The 21,321-nt window shown below is 42.7% G+C and overlaps 1 protein-coding gene across 1 annotated transcript in view; it reads left to right on the top strand.

The window, feature by feature from the left end:
• hiw (MYC binding protein highwire) overlaps positions 1 to 21,321 on the top strand; it is a 266,470-nt gene that overhangs the window by 117,502 nt on the left and 127,647 nt on the right. The window contains exons 37-40 of the mRNA XM_050182883.3: positions 2,134 to 2,312; positions 3,293 to 3,429; positions 12,167 to 12,267; positions 13,196 to 13,381. Of these exons, the coding sequence (XP_050038840.1) occupies positions 2,134 to 2,312; positions 3,293 to 3,429; positions 12,167 to 12,267; positions 13,196 to 13,381 (603 nt within the window). The remainder of the gene's footprint in view (positions 1 to 2,133; positions 2,313 to 3,292; positions 3,430 to 12,166; positions 12,268 to 13,195; positions 13,382 to 21,321) is intronic.

Raw genomic sequence — 21,321 nt, 5'->3', positions numbered from 1 at the left:
AGTGACAAAGGGGTTCGGCATCCAAAATTGCAGACGTCCTACTACATTGGCTCTTTGGGGTATGTGGCAGGGCTGCAAAAGCGTCCGAATTATGTCATGTCCGAAAAATGGGTTGTTGACTGGATGCAGATCACAGATGGGCCTTCAAATACAGTTAAACCTCAATATAACGAAGTAAGTAAAATATGTAACTTGCTTCGTTATATCGAAATTTCATTGTATTGAAATTCGCCCTTTTATGTAAATAAGCAGTCACTGATCGATTTTTTTTTTATAAGGAAAGAGGCCGCAGAGTTTTTCGAATTATCAGAATTCCAAATTATGCCATGTCGACAATATCTTCACATCAGCGGTACAAATTAAGCGCAGTCAGCCACACTTTCACATGCACTCTGCCCCCGCAGCTGATGGCATTGCCTGCACTGGGACAATGCTGTCATGAAAGGCGCCAGCAGCATGGAGCAAATCCTTCATCCACCTTTCACTCCAGTGAGTCATCGAAACTCCATTCCTCCATTCTTTCACTCATCCTGGCATTCGCGCAACACAGCAACTCGTCACTTCTCATTATGTGTGGCCCAGTATCAATGTAGACATTCAGTGTAGACGTTCAGTATCAATCCGCGTGCCTCAACTGCCAACAGTCTAAAGTGCATCGCCACACTGCGACTCCTCTTGGCACATTCTTGTCCCCGAACATCCGCTTCAGCCATCTGCACGTCGCGTCGATATTGTTGGCCCCCTTCCTTCCTGCGGGAACCGTTGCTACCTGTTAACCTGCATTGACAGGTTCACCAGATAGCCTGAAGCGATGCCCCTCCTGGACATAGTGGCAGAGTCTAGCTCAAGCACTCATCACACTCTGCATTAGCTGCTATGGGGTCCCTTCCACCATTACGACTGACTGTGGTTGTCAATTTGACTCAACATTGTCTTCCAATCTATCTTGGCTAGTCGGCATCAATCACATCAAGACTGCCTCTTACCACCCGATATCCAATGGGCTCATTGAAAAATTTCAACACCAACTGAAGGCTTCACTCATGGATTCGACTTTTCCTTCATCATGGATCGAACGCCTTCCTTTCGTTATGCTTGGCATCTGCACCGCTCTTAGAAGTGACTCTTCCTCCAGCGCCGCCGAGCTTATGTTCGGCACCACTCAATGAGTTCCTGGTGAATTCTTCGATGACTCGCCCACCGTACCTGCTGATGTTTCCGACTACGCCTACTGTCTACACAGTGCTATGCATACTGTCGTTCTCCCCGACATGACGTTCTTCCCGGCTTGTATATGTCAACCCTGGCCTTGAGAACTGCACGCAGGTCTTTGTGCGTCACAACACTGCATGTCTTCCTTTATGGGCCCCCGTAGGATGGTCCATTCAAAGTACTCAAGTGTGCACCTAAAAACTTTCTATTGCTCATCAACAGCCGGGAAGATATGGTCTCCATCGACCATCTGAAGCCTGCCTACTTGGACTGTGACACTTTAGCCGCTTCTGCTGTCACGTTCCCTCCCGACCAAGTCCATCCTACTCGTCGCGTGCGTTTCGCACTGCTGCCATCCGCGCTTTGCCATTGGTCCAGCTCACGTGCCAGAATGGTCCGTGGAGCATTGGAATTGGCAATCAGACTTCTGCCTGACTGAGGGGGCTCGGCTAAAATATAATTTGTGGACACCAGGCACCAGTGTCTGTCTGGTTTTTCTTCACCCACAAGCTCATTACACCTTGTCCAAATGGTGCAAGCACTGTGCTGTGCATTGCACATAAGGAGGCAGGGCTAGAAACTGCATTCAAAGATACAGTAGTCTACTGTACTATTATTATTTTTCTGCAAGACATGTCACTGAAAATGGTTGATACACAAACGAGGTACTCAGTATGGTATGACAAAGTCATGTAGGAACACAGGTTAACCAAAGGCAGTAACCAATCTGAGACTCATTTTTGGATTTCTTTCATGTGCTTTCTTGTATTTAGCATAGCTTTTATTACATTGGCTCTGTGCGTTAAAGGGCATCCGCTAATCCTCATGATGCAGTTGCAGCCCTATTGTACTGTTTATTCCATTGCTCGTGAGGCATATTTGTGAGAAAGTACATGAGTTTTGATTGTGGTATACTTTCAGGAAAACACAAAGTATGCTCTAAGATTGAAAAACCATGGTGCAAGGACAAATAATGGTGATGGTGGAGTGGCTCAGGTGAAAGGCCCTGATGGTACCACATTCACCTTCAGCGACAGCTCCCTGAGTTTCAATGGCACTAACCACACCAGAGGGCAGATACCTCAGATACTGTACTACAGGTAACTTCAAGTCATCAATGGTGCTCAATATAGAGGACTAAACCTTTGGGCTGTTCATGTGTTCGATATACGAGGGTTGGCTACATGCCCGTTCTTATTATCGACCTTGCAATTTTTTAATATTATCCAGTTTGGAATTGATATTTTTACTGAAGGTGCTGACAGGGTCAAAAATGGAAAGTGAAAACAGGTGAATCAGTGGCCTCATTACATTCCTGCTCACTCAAGTGATGAGAGTGAAAGTGACTGAAAGAGATACAACCAATTGTTAGTCCAAGACAGGCAAATACAATACATTAATTTGTTGAAAATTCATTGAATAACAAAATTAACTTTAGTAGCATTTATGACCAGAGTATCCCCATAAGACCACTCTTACTTACCAATGCAAGAGAACCTAAAAAGCCTTTGTGATAAGAGAATAATTGCATGAGAAAAGAAAAAAATTATTGCTTGTTTGGCAAGCCTATGGTAACTTGCACAGGGTGTTTTACTAAAGCCTCTAGTAATACTAATGTGCCCATTGTTTAAATTCTTTATGCAAGTCTCCCATTAAAAAATGTGGCATACCAGTGTATCTCTAGAATCCAAAAGTGCCCCATTTCATACATTGACTGCCTGCACTTTCAATACAAGGTTCTGTGTTGTCAGTTAGGAAGAAATCCATAGAGCAAACACGCTTGAACTCATTGTGGAATTCCAGACCTTTAGATAGATACTTGTGTGTTTGCTTCTTCTTTTTTTATTTCCACGCATGCTCGCTTATTTTTCTTCTTTAGTGAGCAGACTTGAATGGTATATTGAATCAGTATTATGCTTTCAAAAAATGGCCATCTTATATTGATGAACTTTCATTGGGTAGGATGTTGAATTTGTAGTGTAAATAAAATCGACAGGTATTTGTAAAAAGATTCAACTAAATGCTGATATTTTACTTGCCTTTGTGTAGTGCATTGCGCAATGTCTCACTTCCTTTGTAGTACACCTCATGACACGGAAAGCCAGCAGGCAATGCGTGACTTAATGGAACTGCAAGCTCGTCGCAATGTCCTCAACATTTGTGGCACTATTGTCAAGGCTAGCGCACAGCTGCTGTCTGAAGCTGCTTCTGAGCAAGGTCAGGAATTTTATCTCATTTTGTCAAGAACCTCTCTGGGCTTATTGGCAATATAGAATGTTGCTGGCATACAACAAAAAAAGTGTTGTCATCTGCCATTTATTTGATTTGTTGATTGCTGCCTGTGCTTTTCTTTCACCATTACTAAGGTTCTTTGTTTGGCTGAAATATAAGCTTGCTTAGTAAAGAGCTAAATACAGTCAACATTGGACTTTTTGGACCCCCTAGCGACTGCGAAAACCTCAGAAAAATCGGGCAGTCCGAAAAATGAATGCATTTGTTTAACCCTTTAAGGACGGAGGACGAACTCAGCTTGTCAATTGAAAACTTGCCAAAATGATGGGCGATACCAGCTCTTCCAGTGCTTCTTTTGTTTTTTGTTCAAGCCTGAAGATAATTGGAACTCCTGTGTGTGTGGGGGGCAGGGGGTGGGGGAGGGGGCTGCACTTCTTCCAGATGGTGTGCTTTATTATGTTCATGTAAATAATTTTGTATGGTGCAAGGAGCTGTTTAAAAGTGAAGTTGGGAGCATAGACTCATATTTGTGCAGTGAACCCTACCTTTGTTACAGTGCAGAGAGAGAGAAATAACTTCATTTACTGTCCAGCAGTCTAGGAGGACAAGTCCCCACCCGAAAGGCGGCCAGTAGGCCTTAAGTGCTGGCGGCGTCCTTGGCCAGCAAATATATTTTTTTCTTATTAAGCTTCATCTTTCTGACAAACTTTTTGCATGGTCTTGCTTTATGTGATCATTAGAGTCGGTTTCATGTGATGCTGGGAGCATATACTAACTTATGAGCAGTGAGCCCTCTTTTGTTGCAGTGTAAAAAATTATTTTTTATGACAAATTTTATCTTTTTGACCGAAATGTTTTGTATGGTCCTGCATGATCATCAGGCTCATTTGCATGCCAAAAAAAGAAACATTGCATCTTCCAGTTTTTCTTTCTTTTTTTCCGCCGCGCTCGAAGGCTCAAATCGCCACCGTCTTGGTGCACGTGTGTAAAATTAAAGAACACATTTTAGGTCGCAGCAGAACTGATAGTTGGGCGAGTTGGTATGAATTCATAGTGAAATATTTAGCACGCATAATTGACAAGGACACAGTCAAGGGGGGCACACGAGCGCTTACTCACTACTGTTTTATTTTCGGAAAGACACGGAACATATATACACCCCAGCTATCAGCACTGAGCATGTGCAACAAGAGTCGTCAGTAAAACAGAAACAGATAAAAAACAGATTAGAAAGGTTCAACCAGTATTTAAAAAGGCTAATTCATTTTCAGTGATTGCAACTGATGGTTGGCTTATGCATTTTTGAGCATACTTCTTGATATGAAATGCTACTGTGATTTCACCTGTTAGTTTGTTTTTATCTGAAAACAAAATGTCAGTGTCAAAAAATACTGGATCACAATGACATAGATTACAATGGTTCGACAAGTGCGGATAGTTTCTTTACCGAGAGAACGTTAATGTTTTTTTAGACGGGTGTTTATGCACCGACCGGTTTGTCCTATGTACATGTTGCCACAGGTTAACGGAAGCCATTTTTTTACCCTATTGTCCAACTTATTTGAAATAGCTTGGCACAGTTCTTGCACATTGTTGGGAGCACTGAAAACCACTTTAACGCCATACCGGCTGGCAACATTCTTTAGCCCGTGGGAAAAATAATGGACATAAGGTGCAAAAATCAGGTATATGTATAGGTTCCAGAGCCCCAATACTAAGCGACATTTTTCTAGCTCGTGTAGACCAAAGTATTCAAAGTGCTTTAGGAAGCTTGGCAAAAATTTTCCAATTTGTTTATGATTTCTTGGTTATTTTTGATGGGAATGAACATGGCTGTAATGTGGTTAATGTACTAAAAGTGTTCCGTGAATGTGGCCTAGGCCATAAGTTTGCCCATGAGATTGCCAAAGAAAACGAACTACAGTTTCTAGATTTGTCTCTGCGATTGCTACCCGACCACACATGCTGGATGTACAGCCCTAGGTAAAAAAAGGCCATATAACAGTACAAATCAGGACATTCGAAGATTGTAAAAAGTGGAATTGCGGTGTCTTGGCTTTGGGCCGCTTTAGTAAAATCTTGTTGCCACCGAATAAAAGAAAGCTTTGCCAAATAGGTAACAAGACTAGCTTCAGTAGGATTCCCGGAACACATTATAGTCAGAGCGGCCAAAAAGGTAAAAAAAATAGTAAAGGGTGTACAACCCACAGATTCAAGGAACAGGCTTAGCACAAACAAAAAGCGCCTTGCAGTTGTACCTTACGTCCATTATTTTTCCCGTGGGCTAAAGAATGTTTCCAGCCAGTATGGCGTTGAAGTGGTTTTCAGCGCTCCCAATAGGTGCAAAAACTGTGCCAAGCTATTTCAAATAAGTTGGACATTAGGGTAAAAAAATGCAGCTGCAGTCTTAAGGAAGATCAAAAATTCACAAAATGCAGAATAGGTGCTGTGTACCGGCTTTCGTTAACCTGTGGCAACATGTACATAGGACAAACCAGTCGGTGCATAAACACTCGTCTAAAAGAACATGAACGTTCTCTCGGTAAAAAAAACTATCCGCACTTGTCAAATCACTGTAATCTACGTCATTGTGATCCGGTATTTTTTTACACTGACATTTTGTTTTCATATAAAAACAAACTAACACGTGAAATCACAGAAGCGTTTCATATCAAAAAGTGTGCTGAAAAATGCATAAGCCAACCATCGGTTGTAATCACTGAAAATGAATTAGCTTTTTTAAATACTGGTTGAACCTTTTTAATCTGTTTTTAATCTGTTTCTGTTTTACTGACGTCTCTTGTTGCACATGCTCAGCGCTGATAGCTGGGGTGTGTATATGTTCTGCGTCTTTCCGAAAATAAAACAGTTGTGAGTAAGCGCTCGTGTGTCCCCCTTCACTGTGTCCTTGTCAATTGTGCGCGCTATCAACATTTTATGTCCCCTCACAATGGCCCCTTTGCACTGTTGGCATGCTTTACCGCAATACATTGCGTATGCTTGACTGCATACATAGCTGTATTGCGGCGGAGATAACTTTCTGAAATCAGCGTTATAACGCTTTAGACCCTTGCCGTGCCTTTCGGTCTTCTACGCCATTGGTGATAATGACGAAAGCGGAGTCAGCGCCATTCACACAGCTGTGATTCATTTACATGACAAATACGGCACCGTACAGTAGGAAGCCTGATAGCGAACGTTGAAGTAGCTAGGCCTTACGACAGCCAGTGGATTGGTGTGCGAGAGCATTTTTTTTTTAAGAAGGAAAGATGTTTATTTCTTTTTCCAGATTATTATACACAAGTAACAACCACTTGTCGGATCTGTAGCCGAAGGCTAGTTGAAGGTCCGATAAAAAGATATAAAGGAAATCCTAGCACAGCAGGAATAAAAAAAAAGAGAGCAACAGTAATTGTATATACAAAGTTGTTGATTGTCATTTCACAATCCAACTAAAAGTACGTGAATACATCAGAGTACCAAAGAACAGTGTAAGGGGCACAGTTCAAATACAGGAGTATACATATCTCAATGTAAGGATGTGTACTATGATGTGAATTTCTTTTACGTATCCCACAAAAAATTGCAAATAATATCGATTAGTACTAAACTGGTTAATAAAGCATACAATTTTTAGAATTTTATATGTGCATACTGAGAAAAAACGAGAGTAATATGACATTTCAATGCATAATAAAACAACCCAATCGTTTCATACTAAGTACATAGAATAAGCAGAAAATAGTCCAAGAAAATATAATTCTTGTTTCTTGGTACAGAAATTCAAGAAATTCATTATTTACTCTGTCTTTAACAAAGAAAGACAGTATTGTTAAGGGCACTAGGGAAGTTCGGGGAATTAATGACTCCCGCTGGGAGTTCGTTCCAGGTTTTAATGCCTATGAACTGTAGCATACGCTCTCGATATATATTGTTACACGGTGTGAGATTAAAATGAGCTGCAGTTACATTTCTTGTACAACGTGAAGACGAGTAAAATATGGATGAGCTGAATGGGTGGTTGAATCTAACAACCCTATAAACACACAACAAAATGCTCTGCTGACGTAAATAGTGAAATGGTAATATGTGATATTGGTGGAATAATGGGGCCGTGTGATCGTAATGCTTAGAATGGGACATAATTCTAATTGCACATTTTTGGAACTTAATGATTGGATTTAATATGGTTTTATACGCCCATCCCCATGTGTCGATGCAATACCTTAAGTGACTTTCAATACAAGCAAAATACATAAGTCGTAAAACTGAGGTGTCAAAGTACTCGCGGGCTAGAGTTAAGCCATAGCAAGCAGATGCTAATCTAGAGCAGACACTGTTTATGTGATCTTCCCATTGCAGGTGCTTATCAAAAATTACCGAAAGGTATTTGTAAGAACTTGTCTGATCCAATGGGATGGTATTTATATGTATGTTTAAAGGAGTAGTATCTACTATTTTGAAGCGTGACTGAAAAGAATATATTTTGTTTTCTTTGTGTTAATTGTTAATTTGTTAGCCAAGAACCAGTCAGAAATTCTGTTTAACTGTAGACTTACCTTATGACTAAGTTCTGCAATATTATCCGCAGTTACTATAATACATGTGTCATCTGCGTATATCAATATTTTTGCAGAGTCTATAATTTGTTTCAGGTCATTTATATACAAAGAAAAAAGAAGCGGACCTAATACAGAGCCCTGAGGGACTCCAGTAGCAATATTTTGTTTTGAAGAAGTTATGTCATTGACTTTGACGACCTGAGATCGATTGCGCATATAACTTGATAAAAGGTCAAATACTTTGCCTCGAAACCCACATTGTTTAAGTTTGTCTAATAAGATGCAATGATCCACTGTGTTGAGTGCTTTCTTTAAATCTAAATAGATGACAGCTACTAGTTTATTTAGTTGTAAAGCCATATTTATTTTGTGCGTTAACGTCATGACTGCAGTAGGTGTTGAGAAACGAGGTCTGAAGCCATGTTCCTGATGGCAGAGCACATCGTACTTATCACGGAATATTTTCATCTCATTCGATAAAATTTTTTCAAAAACAGTATTGATTATGCTTAAAACAGAGATTGGCTTATAATTTGAAGGGTCAGACGGATCACCTTTTTTATGGATTAGAATAGCTTTGGCAATTTTTAGAGAATTTGGATATATTGCTTGAGTAATAGAGTGAACATTCGACACAAAACCTGGGCCTAATATATCAATATTTTCCTTTAACACCCTTACAGAAATGCTGTCGGGTCCTGATGCTTTATTGTTAGGTGCATTTAATATGTTTGAAATGATGTCACTGAGCTCTATTTCTACTAGAATAAACGAATTTACTTCTGGATTAGGAGTGGGAGAAGCTTCACTATTTAGCTGTGGTAGTTGAGTGGCTAATGTTGGACCTACAGCAGTAAAATACATGTTGAATACATGTTGTCGGCATTGACAGTTGGTTCAGGGCTGCGAGATAATCAAAATGGTGGTGGTGGTGGCTTCAGTTAATGTCGTTTCAGACCTGCGGTCTTGGCAAAAAAGCCAGAAAAATTGGATGGCGAAGTGTTTCAGCGTCCAGAATTTCAGGCATCTCAGACATGCCACGAAAGCATCCAAATTATTAGACATGTCCGAAAAATTGGGCATCCGAAAAATTTGTTGTTGACTGTAGCTTCTTTCAACTCCACTATGTTTTGTATCTGTGTGTTTTGCCACCCACTACTACTACAGAATATCTGGTGGAGATATTACTGAGTGTCAAAGGTTCACCAGCCACATCAATTGCTTTCTGATGCATCATTCTTGCAACACTTTTCAACATCACTGCACTGTGCAGGACAACTCTCTAGAATTATCTGTTGCTTTGATGTTGACTGTACATTGTACAGTCAACATGAATGAATGTACAATGTTTACATTCAACTGGTGCAGGAGCCTCCACATGCTTTGTTCACTTCCTGTACGGTGTTGTACAGTAGTCTGGAATGTTGCATAATATTGTACAGTAACATTAAGGGCACTTGCACAAATGGTGTTCAAAATGTAAGAGATTAGACTGCTTGTCAAGCTTCAGTCTAAAGTCAGCATGAAATTGACTGCTTGCTCTTGTGTGAGTGAAAACTACCCCACACAACGAGAAAGATTGCTTGTAATAATTTTTACATGCGCTGTCGAAATGCTGATGAATTAAAGCAACCCATGACGGGAAGAATAAAATTGCACTTGACATTAGTGGAACGCAATTCTCAAAATAAAGTGCACTCATGAACATCTATCGTTGTTTGAGACATTGTTAAAGAAAGCTTAGACGTCGGATTGGAAAATTAGACAACCTGAGAGAAGCTTCTGTGTCTTCATAGCTCCTGTCATTTAAAAATTATGTTTCCCACTTGACTAAAGCGCAAGTCTTATTGAAGAAAAGCTAGAAGCATTGGAGGCTAGCTTTGACGATACCTCCACTTGAAATTTTATATTTACAGACTCCTCAATCTGCCAAACCTTTTAATATCTGACAAATAGTTAAAGTACAGTCATCATTTCAGATGGTGCATGACGTTGCTAGTAGAAGAATTTCAACAGAAATGTTTAATAGCACGTAGAAGAACTGCCGATCAGATTGATCAACTTATATGGGCACGGTAATGAAAAAGATAACACCTAAAGGAACAAATACTGGATGAGCGAAACATGCATGACATACTGAAAATGCAGTGTTTAAAACTTAGCGGCTTGGCTTGTCTCATATTTTGGACGTAGTTATAAACTACCAGATCAACAAGACTTTCAGCTACTTTTGGTTTTGAAGAGGTGCCAGAGTCAAATCCAAACAAAAACATCGCTCTTTCTGCTCAACATGGCAGCCGAATTAGCTCGCAGTAATGTTGGTGAAGTGAATTATTGAAGAGCATGCTGTAAGGTGTCCAAAATTTTTGTCCTGACACATTACATTTATCAGGCTAGTGGCAGCACCATGAAGCTGTGTGAATAATAGAGTATGTTTGAATTATCGATCCGCATTTGTATCTATGAGCCTGATGAAAAAAGAAAGAGAAAAATGACAATCATTTCTTTACCTTTATTTTATTTATTTAGTGATACTGCAATCCACGGAAGGGATTTTCGCAGGGTGGGCGTACAGATACAAGCACTAGTCAGATATTTACAAAAGAAGCCAGAAAAAAAAGGCCGCAAATGTTTAGCGAACAAACAAAAAGGATCAGCATTTGAGAGAACGAAGTTCAATGACGACAGTGTAACGTAGGAGTAGACATAGCAGCACTGTAAGGTTTATGGCATATTGTAATTATTCAGGAACATATAAAATATTGATTAATACAGTAATACAAAATGTAAGGGGCATAAAGTTGATAACAATAAGAAATTGGTAACTATATGGGCAGCAGGGAATGAATACAACAGAAATTAGATGTTAATGGACACTGAGGCTTCCGATGAATGACGTCGGAGATAGCTGTAGTACTTGATTGTTAGTAAGTCGATTCCATTCTGTTACTGTTCTTAGAAAAAATGAATATTTAAAGCAGTTATTACGCTGACGAAAAGGGATGATTGTGAGATTATGACGTTGTCTTGTAGTGTAACCTGAAGAGAAGGATATTAGACCGTAAATATTAATCTTAAAATGACCTTTGATTAATTGATATAAGAACTTAAGTCTGAAAACGCGATTTCTTTCGGATACAGATATAAAACCAGCCCTATTTAACAGACCAGTTACTGATGTGCGTCCATAGTTATTGCAAATAAAACGAACTGCTTTGTTTTGTACTTTTTCAAGTTTATTAATGTTCGTTTTAGTAAATGGATCCCAAATTATCGCCGCATAATCTAACATTGGAAGGACAACCGATTTGTAAGCTAGGAGCCGGACTCTGGGTGTGGAGAGTTTCAGCGCTCACCTAAGAAAAAAAAGTTTACGGTTAGCATTGCTTATAACCTGATGAATGTGTCTAGTCCAGTCAAGGTCATTAGTAATCCATAATGCTAAGTATTTGTATTGTGCAACTTCGGAAAGGATATTGTTAGCAAAAGAATATTGGAATATGAGGGGATTATTCTTGCGGGTTATTCTCATGTAAACGGTTTTTTGAAAATTTATCGCCATCTGCCAGGCATCACACCATTCAGTAATCTATTGGAAGGCCTCGTTCAGTGTTGTTTGGTCTGCTACGGTTTTAATTTCTGAGTAGAGCACACGATCATCAGCGTATAATTTTATATGAACTGGAATGTCTTTTATGATGTCGTTTATATAAATTATCCCCATCTGCCTCTTCACTGCATTTCACAAGGTGAAATCTCACACCTTCACCCAACCTTTCGTTCTGTTGACCGATGAGTTCTGTGGAAACTGGAGACAACATATGATACAACATTGGGCAATGTGACATAATTTAACTTGCCATTGCATTGATGTGTAAAAAAAACATACCTTGTAGTTAATGTGGTTAGGTTTGTCATTAGCCCCTTTGTTGCATTTGACTTCCTCTTGCATGACAAGCATGTAGTTATGGTACCCTCCATTTTCATGTTATTATTTGCCCTGTGTAAGCTTTTCAACATTGTTGAGTTTAGCAGTACAATGTTGCCAAGCATCATTAGAACTGCATTGCTGCTGAGTTGTTACTGCAAGGCTGTTGAACTTTGCTTAGCCTTTTCCACAGAATAACATCTGATAGCTCCCTCTATAAATCTGGTCGCAGATGATGAAGTGATCTATGAAGTTGGATCCTCACACTTGATGACGCAGTTGCTTCCATTGATACTTGCTCATCTTTGCCCTGTTGCCTCGTCTGACTCACAGGTGAGAATGTGCAGTATTTGTGCATAAGTATTTGACACACGTGGAATGTGTAATGCTGGTGGCCTGTTGAATTTTTTCAAACACCTATTTAAGGGGCTGGGTTGTTTTGGCAAAGGAAGCAAGGATACTTGTTACTCTGGGCTCGTCTGTAATAGGTATGCTTTCAACACGAACCTGTGGCCATGTGCTGCATCAATTTTAATGTGTTTTATTTGTCTGAGTGAAAGAAGCTGATAAACTGGCATGCCTCTTGTCAGCACTGTTTTTGCACTGTGTTGTTGTCTAGGGCTTCACTGGTACAGGCAACAGAAAATTTGTGAATGTTGTGACATTAACAAATGCCATTGCTATCGTCAAGCATTAAGCTTGATGTTGCATCACATGAAAGTGAAAGCGTCGCTGAAGATGATCACCAGCTTTATTGTTCACAGAAATATAAGATTTTTTTGCATGTAGCTCTCATCGAAAAGGTAAAAGGATATTTGTGTAGAAAGTGCGAGAGCTGATTACAGTACATGCATGCAGTTTCAGATACAACTTCACCTCTCATGAAAATGTACAATGAAGCCACATCTTACATCCACATACTGTAGCAGTGAATGCAGTGACTGCTGGATATGCGAGCAAGATTATTTCTGGACCTTTGCTTTCTGCCAATATTGGTGCTGAGTCACTCTTGGAAAGAGTTTAATGTTGTTGTATGCAGTTATTTGCACAGGTTATATGTTCACCCTTTTTTTCTTGGGTTGTAATGAGGGGCAAGTTATTATATAGCGGTCAATCATATATATGAAAATACTACATCGTAAAATTAGGTAGTTTGATAGACATGATGAAGATGTTGTCAATATGTGTAGAACAGATGTTCAAAAAATTAAAGCTGTATGTGTTTGCTAATCTCTCTCCTATTTCTTTGTATCCTGCATAGAGTGCTGTTGAGGTTCTTGACTTAGTCCAAAAACTGCTGAAATGGGTGTCCACACTGAACCAAAGGAATGCGCCAACCAACCTAGCTGATGCATTGGCACCCATGGATGGAGGCGTTGGCCCTGTTCACTATGCAGTGGTGGAGAGTGATCATCCATACAAACCAGCCACTGTTTTTGTGTCCAAGGTAAGAACACTGATCAGCAATGTTCATGACCTGACTGTTCTCTATGGAAAATTTTTTCATGCTTGCAAATGTACACTTGTCTTTCCGACAATTTTCTCAGGTATTCTGACTAAGGTGCATTGTGACTGTTACCAGTTATGTTTATGTGTGCTTTCACTTGGTATTGCCTTTCTTGCACTCCTTTTAAGAATGCTTTACTGACAGCACTGTTGCTTACTTCGTCAAGATTGGTCATAGTAGCTGGTTTTGCTAGTTTTTGCTGGTTACTACCTTGTGTGGGAGAATATGTGGTTAGGCAGGTAGTCTAATGCATGGTGAAGATAACCACTGGTCTATTAGAGCAACATAAACAGTGGTGAAGGGAAACAACAGAGAGCCTCAAAAGGAGTACTATGTGGTGCAATCAGATCAGAAAATTTGTAGGCACTATGTGAAGCCAACTGATGCGAGACAGGTAATTAAGGATTGCTGAGAGAGGCCTTCATCCTGCAATCAACATACGTAAGTTGTTGGCAGTGATAACTTTGTGTGGGGTCCATTAATAATTCATTTTACTAGTTGTCTGATTTCTACTAGCAGAAAATTCTGAGAAACATTTGTAAGTCAAGGTGACAGCCCTGCTTTCTAATGACACACAGGTTGTTCGATTGGTGAGTGGTGTACTGTCATGCATTTCAGTGTCTCCAAGGCAAAGAGATGAAGGGGCAAAAGGCAGTGGCTTAACTGTAGCAGCTACCTGGTACAACTACTAGTGTGCCTTTTATTGCACAAGTTTTCAGAGCATTAGATCCACGAAAAAGATGAAATTTTGCAGTGGCCAGTGCATACACTGACTGCTGCAAAAGGAGCACTGTATACTTCTGCATTTGCTTCTTAACCCTTGCAATGCTGAGCATGAGTCCCATTCATCTAAAAATTTCCTTTTGTCTTCTGAGTGCCACAGTTAAATGACAGCCATTTTGTAATTGTGGTGTCACTTCTGCACTAGTATAGTTGGATACAACTTTAGAAAAAAGGGGAGGCCCTGCCCAGGTGACCGAAGCGCGACTGTCAAAGATTGGTGGTAAGCTATTCACACTCTCCGAACTGGAGGGGATGGGGTGACAACAAACCCACCCCACGTGCATTTATTGATGGTTTGACTGCTGACAGGCGATAAGGTCCACGCCTGATTGACCATGAACCAGAGGCATGAGACGGGAGGCGACGTAAAAACATACACTGAATTTAATAAAGTAATATCATGCCCGAGACATAATGAAAAAAAGAATGTACAACCTACCAGCAGATGGTCCTAGCTTCGCAGAAGGCGTGCGGGTCACACACAACGCACGCCCTGACGCGACGCGCGACGCAAAGCCCACCACGTGAAAACTACTAACACTCGCGAAATAAAAAAAAATACACGACAAAAATGAAAAATACACGCGACAGTAAACGCAGCAAACACTACACTAACAGAACATGGAAGTATTAACACGCGATGAATAATTAAATAAATGATGAAACGCGATTTTAAAAAAAGAGTCCGGCGGAAAGTTCTGAGAGTGGGCTGGAACACGAGGCTTATCTGTGGCGTGCTTGCCGAGATCCCGATCTGAAGAGTGTCGGGCTGCTGGTACCTCACTGCCGAAGATCTTGACGGACTTGCACTGTCTGTCGATTGACCGGCGAAGACTTCGGCCTGGAGATTTCAGCCTGCCAACCACATCTTCAGTTGTCTCCCGGTGCACGACCACGCTGCTCCGTCTCCCAAACCACTCTGTTCCTCGCCGAGCAGCCTCGTCCCTCGTCACGCTCCGGCGACCCACGTGACCAACCGGTCGGGCGAGCTCGGGAACAATTGGGGAGACCTCTCCCCGATCATCGTGCAAGCGGCGTTGCGGCTGCGGCGGCAATGGCGGGCCATCTCAAGAGGGGCGCGGGCACGCACTTTGTGACAGCGACATCCGATTGCCTCAACGACTAAAACAGTCCCGCTCGAAAAATCGTGCTCCTGAAACGCGTAATTCTCGGTATAAATAAAGACTTTTGTATTTTGATGACTGGTTTAGTAGAGCTCTCCTGTGCTACAGCACATGCCGGATAGCGACAGAAAAATAACCCCGTGCCTTCTACAACGCTGCCCGTCGTCTGCTCTTTAGTTTCATTGCTAGTGACAAAAGTAGAAAGAGCAGCTCTGCATGGCTTTTGCGCTTATTTAAATGTACACGGCGTATCTACTACTCGTTTTCCAAGCTTAAAATGAATCAGTTGCTATTGAAAAGGTACTTATATAAAACTGCATTTATTGCAACCATTACAAACCTGGGGCGAGAATACGGTCGAGGCAGGAAGGTACAAAAATGCTTCATTCATCATTTTAAATAAATACTCTTGGTTTTAAATAGCATAAAATTTATATTTTTTTGGTTTTGTGTTTTCGCAATTTCACAGCACGCATTTTACAGCTTGCGCGTGCAGTGAGCACTGGTTGACAGCAATCAATCAACGGTGCTACACAAAGCTCGAACAGCGTCGCTAGACGCTCGGCTATCTCACTGCTGACAATGATCGTTCAGGCTAAGTTGACGGCGACAAATCTTTGCGTTGAAGGCTTCTTCTGCAAATATTTTCTGTTGAGACACTCGTAGGTTTGTTTCATGCGCATACACTTTTCTGATTTCTCCTGAGAATGGTTTTGCTCCATCACTTCACCCCGTCCGACGAAAAACGCAGCGACACAGTACACGAACACACCCGCCGCTAACAGTAGGCACCAGTCTTTGGAAAACTTTTCTCGTCGTAACGTCACTCGGGAGCCAAATAAAACAACATGGAACAAATACGCAGGATGTGTGTTCGTAGCGGTAGCCGCAGGATCCTGTTTTCAGGCAAAGCGTAGCGCAACATCAGCGATGCTTGCTGCAATATTCCTTCGCCGGACCACGGCTCAGAATAAACGCAAGCGGCACAAATGCCGCATCGTAAGCTCACAGTAGTATTTCCGGCATGATAGACCATCACAAACAGTCCTGGAATTCACTCTGACGAGGGGCTGAAGCACAGAGCTGACGCGACCAGTTCGAAGCGCGGACGGCCATCTTCTCCGTCGGCGGGCTCACCGGCCGTCCGGTTGATGACGTTAGTCCAGAATGCGCGCCCATTGGTGGGTGCTCATGTGCCTCTGCCTCGGAGGAGTAAACGCCCCCTTTTTTCTATAGTTGTATCCGACTATAGGTAGCACCAGCTTCTCAGAAAACAGATTTTTGTGGACCCGATTGGTGGAAACGCAGTGGAAGTCTGGTACCTCTGGGTTTTAAGCATAACGGCATGAAGTTGGTGGCTGCAGAAATGATGGCCACCTTTGTCAGTGCCAGAATTGTGGCGTTTTTCTATATTTCTTTACCTCAAGTAAGCAGTAAGACCTGGAAAACTCTAGTGTGTTCAGAGCTTCAACTTAGCACTGATTATTGCGAGGAATACTTTGAGCCTTCGGCAGCCTCTCTTGTGTGAACGTGGTTCGATAAAGAAAGCTTTGCCACCAGCACCTCTGCGATTGCTTTTCCTCTTGGCATGCACATGCAGGAAAACAAAAGTCTGCTTGACTTCTGGGCCGCTATGTTGTAGCGATGCCTGTTTCAATGTTAATGCCTTTTGGCACTTTTCAAGTTTGTGAGTGGCCACATTTCACGCTTCGCCCCGGGCAAGTGGTGCTTGACCACTCACAATCGCGAAAAGCGCCGCAAGGCATTAGCATCAGGAGAAGGCATTGCCACAAAATTGTGGCCATACCTATCTGTAACTAAAAAAATTTGAAAAAATTGACAGTAACAGACAACAGAAAATACCAAATGCTAATATTATGATAAGGAGAGCTGTTCACACTAAATCAGTCATACAAAATTTAGAAAAAGTTTGGTGATTTTCCGCAAAACAAATTTGGGATGAGAGGTCAAGAAAGTAGGTATTTTAGTCTTTTCTGATGTCTATGCACAGAAAATTTTGGGGTCTGATTTACTCCCCTAAGAAAAAGTAGAATAAAGCTTCATAGGTAGATCCTGTTATGTATGACTTCCTGGTGTCAATGTTAGCGATTGAGAACACCAAATGATCCAGTAGAGTTACACCTAATTTTACAGGGTCATACGTTCCTGGAAAACACAATGTTTCAGTATTAACGTTCAGTATAGCCAAACTGCAATCGTGTGATACATTTTCTGGCTACTAGATCCTATGTAAACAAGAAAAGGCACAAGGCGGGCATGCTCGAAAGCAGTTGCCAACCTCAGCAGCAGCTTCCCTGCAATATTCACCCATCAATCTCACGTGAAAACATTGACAGCTATGCAGTTTCCCATTCCGGCACAAGCAAATATCATCTCAGGTCTTCACACGCCACATTCACAGTTATCGCTGCCAACTCTATTGGGATAAGCATCATCACTTATCTGTTTCACAGGGCATGGAGGGTAGTACTGTTGGAAGCATATTGGGTGACGCAACCCGAATGTGCCACCGTTCCCTGCTACAGGCAGCGTGAAGGGAACATAATTTTTCTCTCTGGCGGCATCGCAGGCATTGCATCCCGGTGTCTCATAGCAGCTCAATTTTGTTTCAGTTTCTCATTGTGGTTGTAAAATGCTACACAGTAAGAAAACGACAGCGTGCACCTCAGGTTGCTCGAGCCCCACCAGCTCGATGTACAAGGTGTGTCCAGAAAGTAATGCACTTTTATCCGTAGAAAAACGTTTATTCAAGATATCATTACAAACGTTTAGAATTCTTCGAAGTAGTCTCCTCTGGCATCTGCACATTTTTGCCAGCGACTCTGCCATGCACTGCACACATCCTGGGAGGCATCAACGGGAACCTCTTTTAAAGCCTTTGTCACGACGGTTTGGATAGCTTCGATGGTCCCAAAACAGACTTCTTTCAGGGTGCTCTTGATTCTCTGGAAGAGAAAAGAGTCCGCCGGAGCCAGGTCAAGACTATAGGGGGGCTGGGGCAGCGTCACCAAGTTGTGCTTGGCCAGGAACTCCCGTACGTGCAGATAAGTGTGTCTGGGAGCGTTGTCATGGTGCAACTGCCAGGTATCGGTGATATCCTTTTGTGTTCGGAGGACCTTTTTTCTCAGTCTCTCGAGCACATCCACGTAGTAGGCAGCGTTGACTGTCTGCCCTTGGGGTACGCATTCTTTGTGAACCACACCCTTGGCGTTGAAAAAGACAATTAGCATTGTTTTCACTTTCGACTTGCTCATTCTTGCCTTCTTGGGGCGAGGGGACTCCGTGGTGTGCCATTCAGAACTTTTGCGCTTCGTTTCAGGATCGTACTCAAATGCCCATGTTTCGTCGCCGGTAATGACACTGTCCAAAAAATAAGGTTCAGTTTGCATGTGTTTCAAAAGTTAACTCACGATCACCACTCATTTGTTCTTGTGGTCGTCAGTCAACAGCTTGAGGACCAGCTTGGTGCACACTTTTTGTATGTTCAAATCGTCATTTACAATGTCATGCATGGTGGCTTTCAGAATATTGAGAGTCTGTGCTATCATCCGCACACTCATTCAACGGTCGGTGTTCAAAAGATCACAAACACAGACATCTTCTTGGCCCTCTTTAAATGTCTTGTCAGCTAGGTTTTTGCCAATGATGCCACAGTGAGCAGGAATCCATTGAAATATAATGTGGTGCCCTCTTTCCAGAGCATGGTGGTGCCACTTCCCTGATGTCAGATATTATCTGCTCTTAAATTCTGTGGTGTTATGCAAACTTGATACAGCAACCACCTTGAAACTTCAGAATATGACAAAGCTGAATTCCTGTAGGTTTGCTGAATCATTTGGCAGGTATAGGTAAGACTCTTGTAGAATTTAGCACAGAACTTGATCGCATACCATTGTTCGCATGCGGATGCCATCACACGTCGTGACAGAGCACTATCAGTAGATTCACGGAAACAGTGATCCTGACGCTCTCAGAGCTTGGAGCAGACTGCGCTAGGCAATGATGAAAAGCTAAGAATCCCCCTACCTAACCCAACAAATCCAATTGTGGTACCACGGCTGCTCAATGCAAAAGCAAGGTGCGGCCAGCTAAGTGGCGCTGCGGACAATAGGTGAGCGCGTCTCGGCCAAGTTTACAGTTGTGACCGCTTTTCTTGGTGAGGGCGCCACTGCTCGGGAATACTTTCGCGACTTCACGCTGGGGCGTTGGTTCTCGTGTCAGAACGTGTTTGCCTTGTGCGATATGCGTTCATCTCGTGCTTTTTTGTGTGCGTGTGTGTGAGCAAGTCGGTTCGCATCAGAACGTGTTTGCTTCATGCGATATGCATTCATCTCATGCTTTTTTGTGTGCGTATGTGTGAACAAGTTTGACTGTGCTTGTTGTGCTTTGTTAAGGCTCTTCGGTGTGCGTGTGTGCTGTAGCCAGCCTCGTCCATGTGGCTCGATGCCACGCAAGTGTTGTGTGCCATTCTGCGACACAAATGCCAAAAAGGACATGACTGCGAAATGTCACGAGTTCCCCTGCGACTTGGCGCATCAAGAAGTCTGGCTGAAAAATATATCTCGCCAAGGAGTGTCGGCGAAAGGAAGCAAGTGGGAACTGAGCAACAGGTCTCTGGTATGTTCTCTGCACTTTACAGAAGATGACTATAAAAAGAACACGAAGCTTACGCTCCTGCTTTCGACTGCAGTACTGACTGCGTTTTGCAAATATCCACAGTACCTGCACAAAGGGAATGTGCAGCCGAAAAAATGCCTTCAAAGAAGCTTTACTGATGACACAGTAGTTGAGGCAGGCGATGGTTGCGGCAGCTCAGGAAAAAGCCCCAACAACGAAAGTGCCTTGCACTTTCTGTGACAAGGTGGAAGCTGTAGTTCCAGAGACTGCCTTAGCATCATACTCTGAACATAGTTAGCCAACTTAGCCAACTGGGCTTGGAATGTTAATTCAACAGTGAAGTGACTTTTGAGGTTGTTGCACGTTAGGGTACCGGGCTGACGCCAGGTGGCGTAGAGTCGCAGGCACGAGACGGTAGGTAACTGTGTAGAGTAGCAGGCACGGGACAGTAGGCCACGGTGTGGCGGGCAGAATGAACATGGAAGGCGTGTGTGCACGGTCGGCATGCGGGGAGCGGGCGACAACGAACTGAGTGAGTGAAGTAATCGGCGGAGCAAGCCGCGTACGGTGCGGCGGGACAGAACGCAGACTGCGTGTGTGTGCGTGCGCCAAGGATTTCCTGAAATAAAGAACGTACTTGACAAGTGGGGGCTCGTCCGACCGGACCTAACATGGAGGACCAAGAATCATGTAGTGCCACCCAGCCAGTTGCGCAGCCTCTCCTGCCTTCTTCAATCGTCCACGGACTGTTGGCTTTGACCTCTGGGACCACAATGGAAAGGGAGAGACTCGCGGCTGATATAGCTCAAATTCTGCGCACCACGCCGCTCAACGACATGGTTAGGCCTGACGAGACAACCAGCGTGGCTACGCTCAACGAGACAGCCGGCGCAGGGCCAACGCTCAACATCAAAGGTGCACCCGTCCAACTGCCGAAATTCAGTGGCTACCAGGACCAACACTCGCTGCAAGAATTCCTGGATAAGTACTCAGAGTACTGCGATATTGCGAGGATCCCCCCTGACCGCCGTTTGCAGTTGCTTCCAGCAGCATTGGAGAAGTCAGCCAAACAATGGTGGCGCTTCTTAGGTGCGCACCCCGACTGGCAGCCTTTCGTGTCCGAATTTACGATGGATTTTACCACCGTGGACTACAAGTTTGAATTAAAAGCAGAGCTAGATCAGCGCACTCAGCATCCGGCAGAAAACCTCAAGCAGTTCATTCACGTCGTTGCCAAATACTATGACTGTATAGCGGAGCCTGTTTCAGATGCCGAAAAGGTAGAACGCGTGCGGAGACAAATGTATCCAACATTCCAAGTCCTAACGGTCAGCA

Source organism: Dermacentor andersoni, chromosome 4 (genome assembly GCF_023375885.2).
Source record: "Dermacentor andersoni chromosome 4, qqDerAnde1_hic_scaffold, whole genome shotgun sequence".
NCBI classification, from domain to species: Eukaryota; Metazoa; Arthropoda; class Arachnida; order Ixodida; family Ixodidae; genus Dermacentor; species Dermacentor andersoni.
Note: the sequence above shows the minus strand (reverse complement) of the source record. Positions and strands in the feature narration are given on the sequence as shown.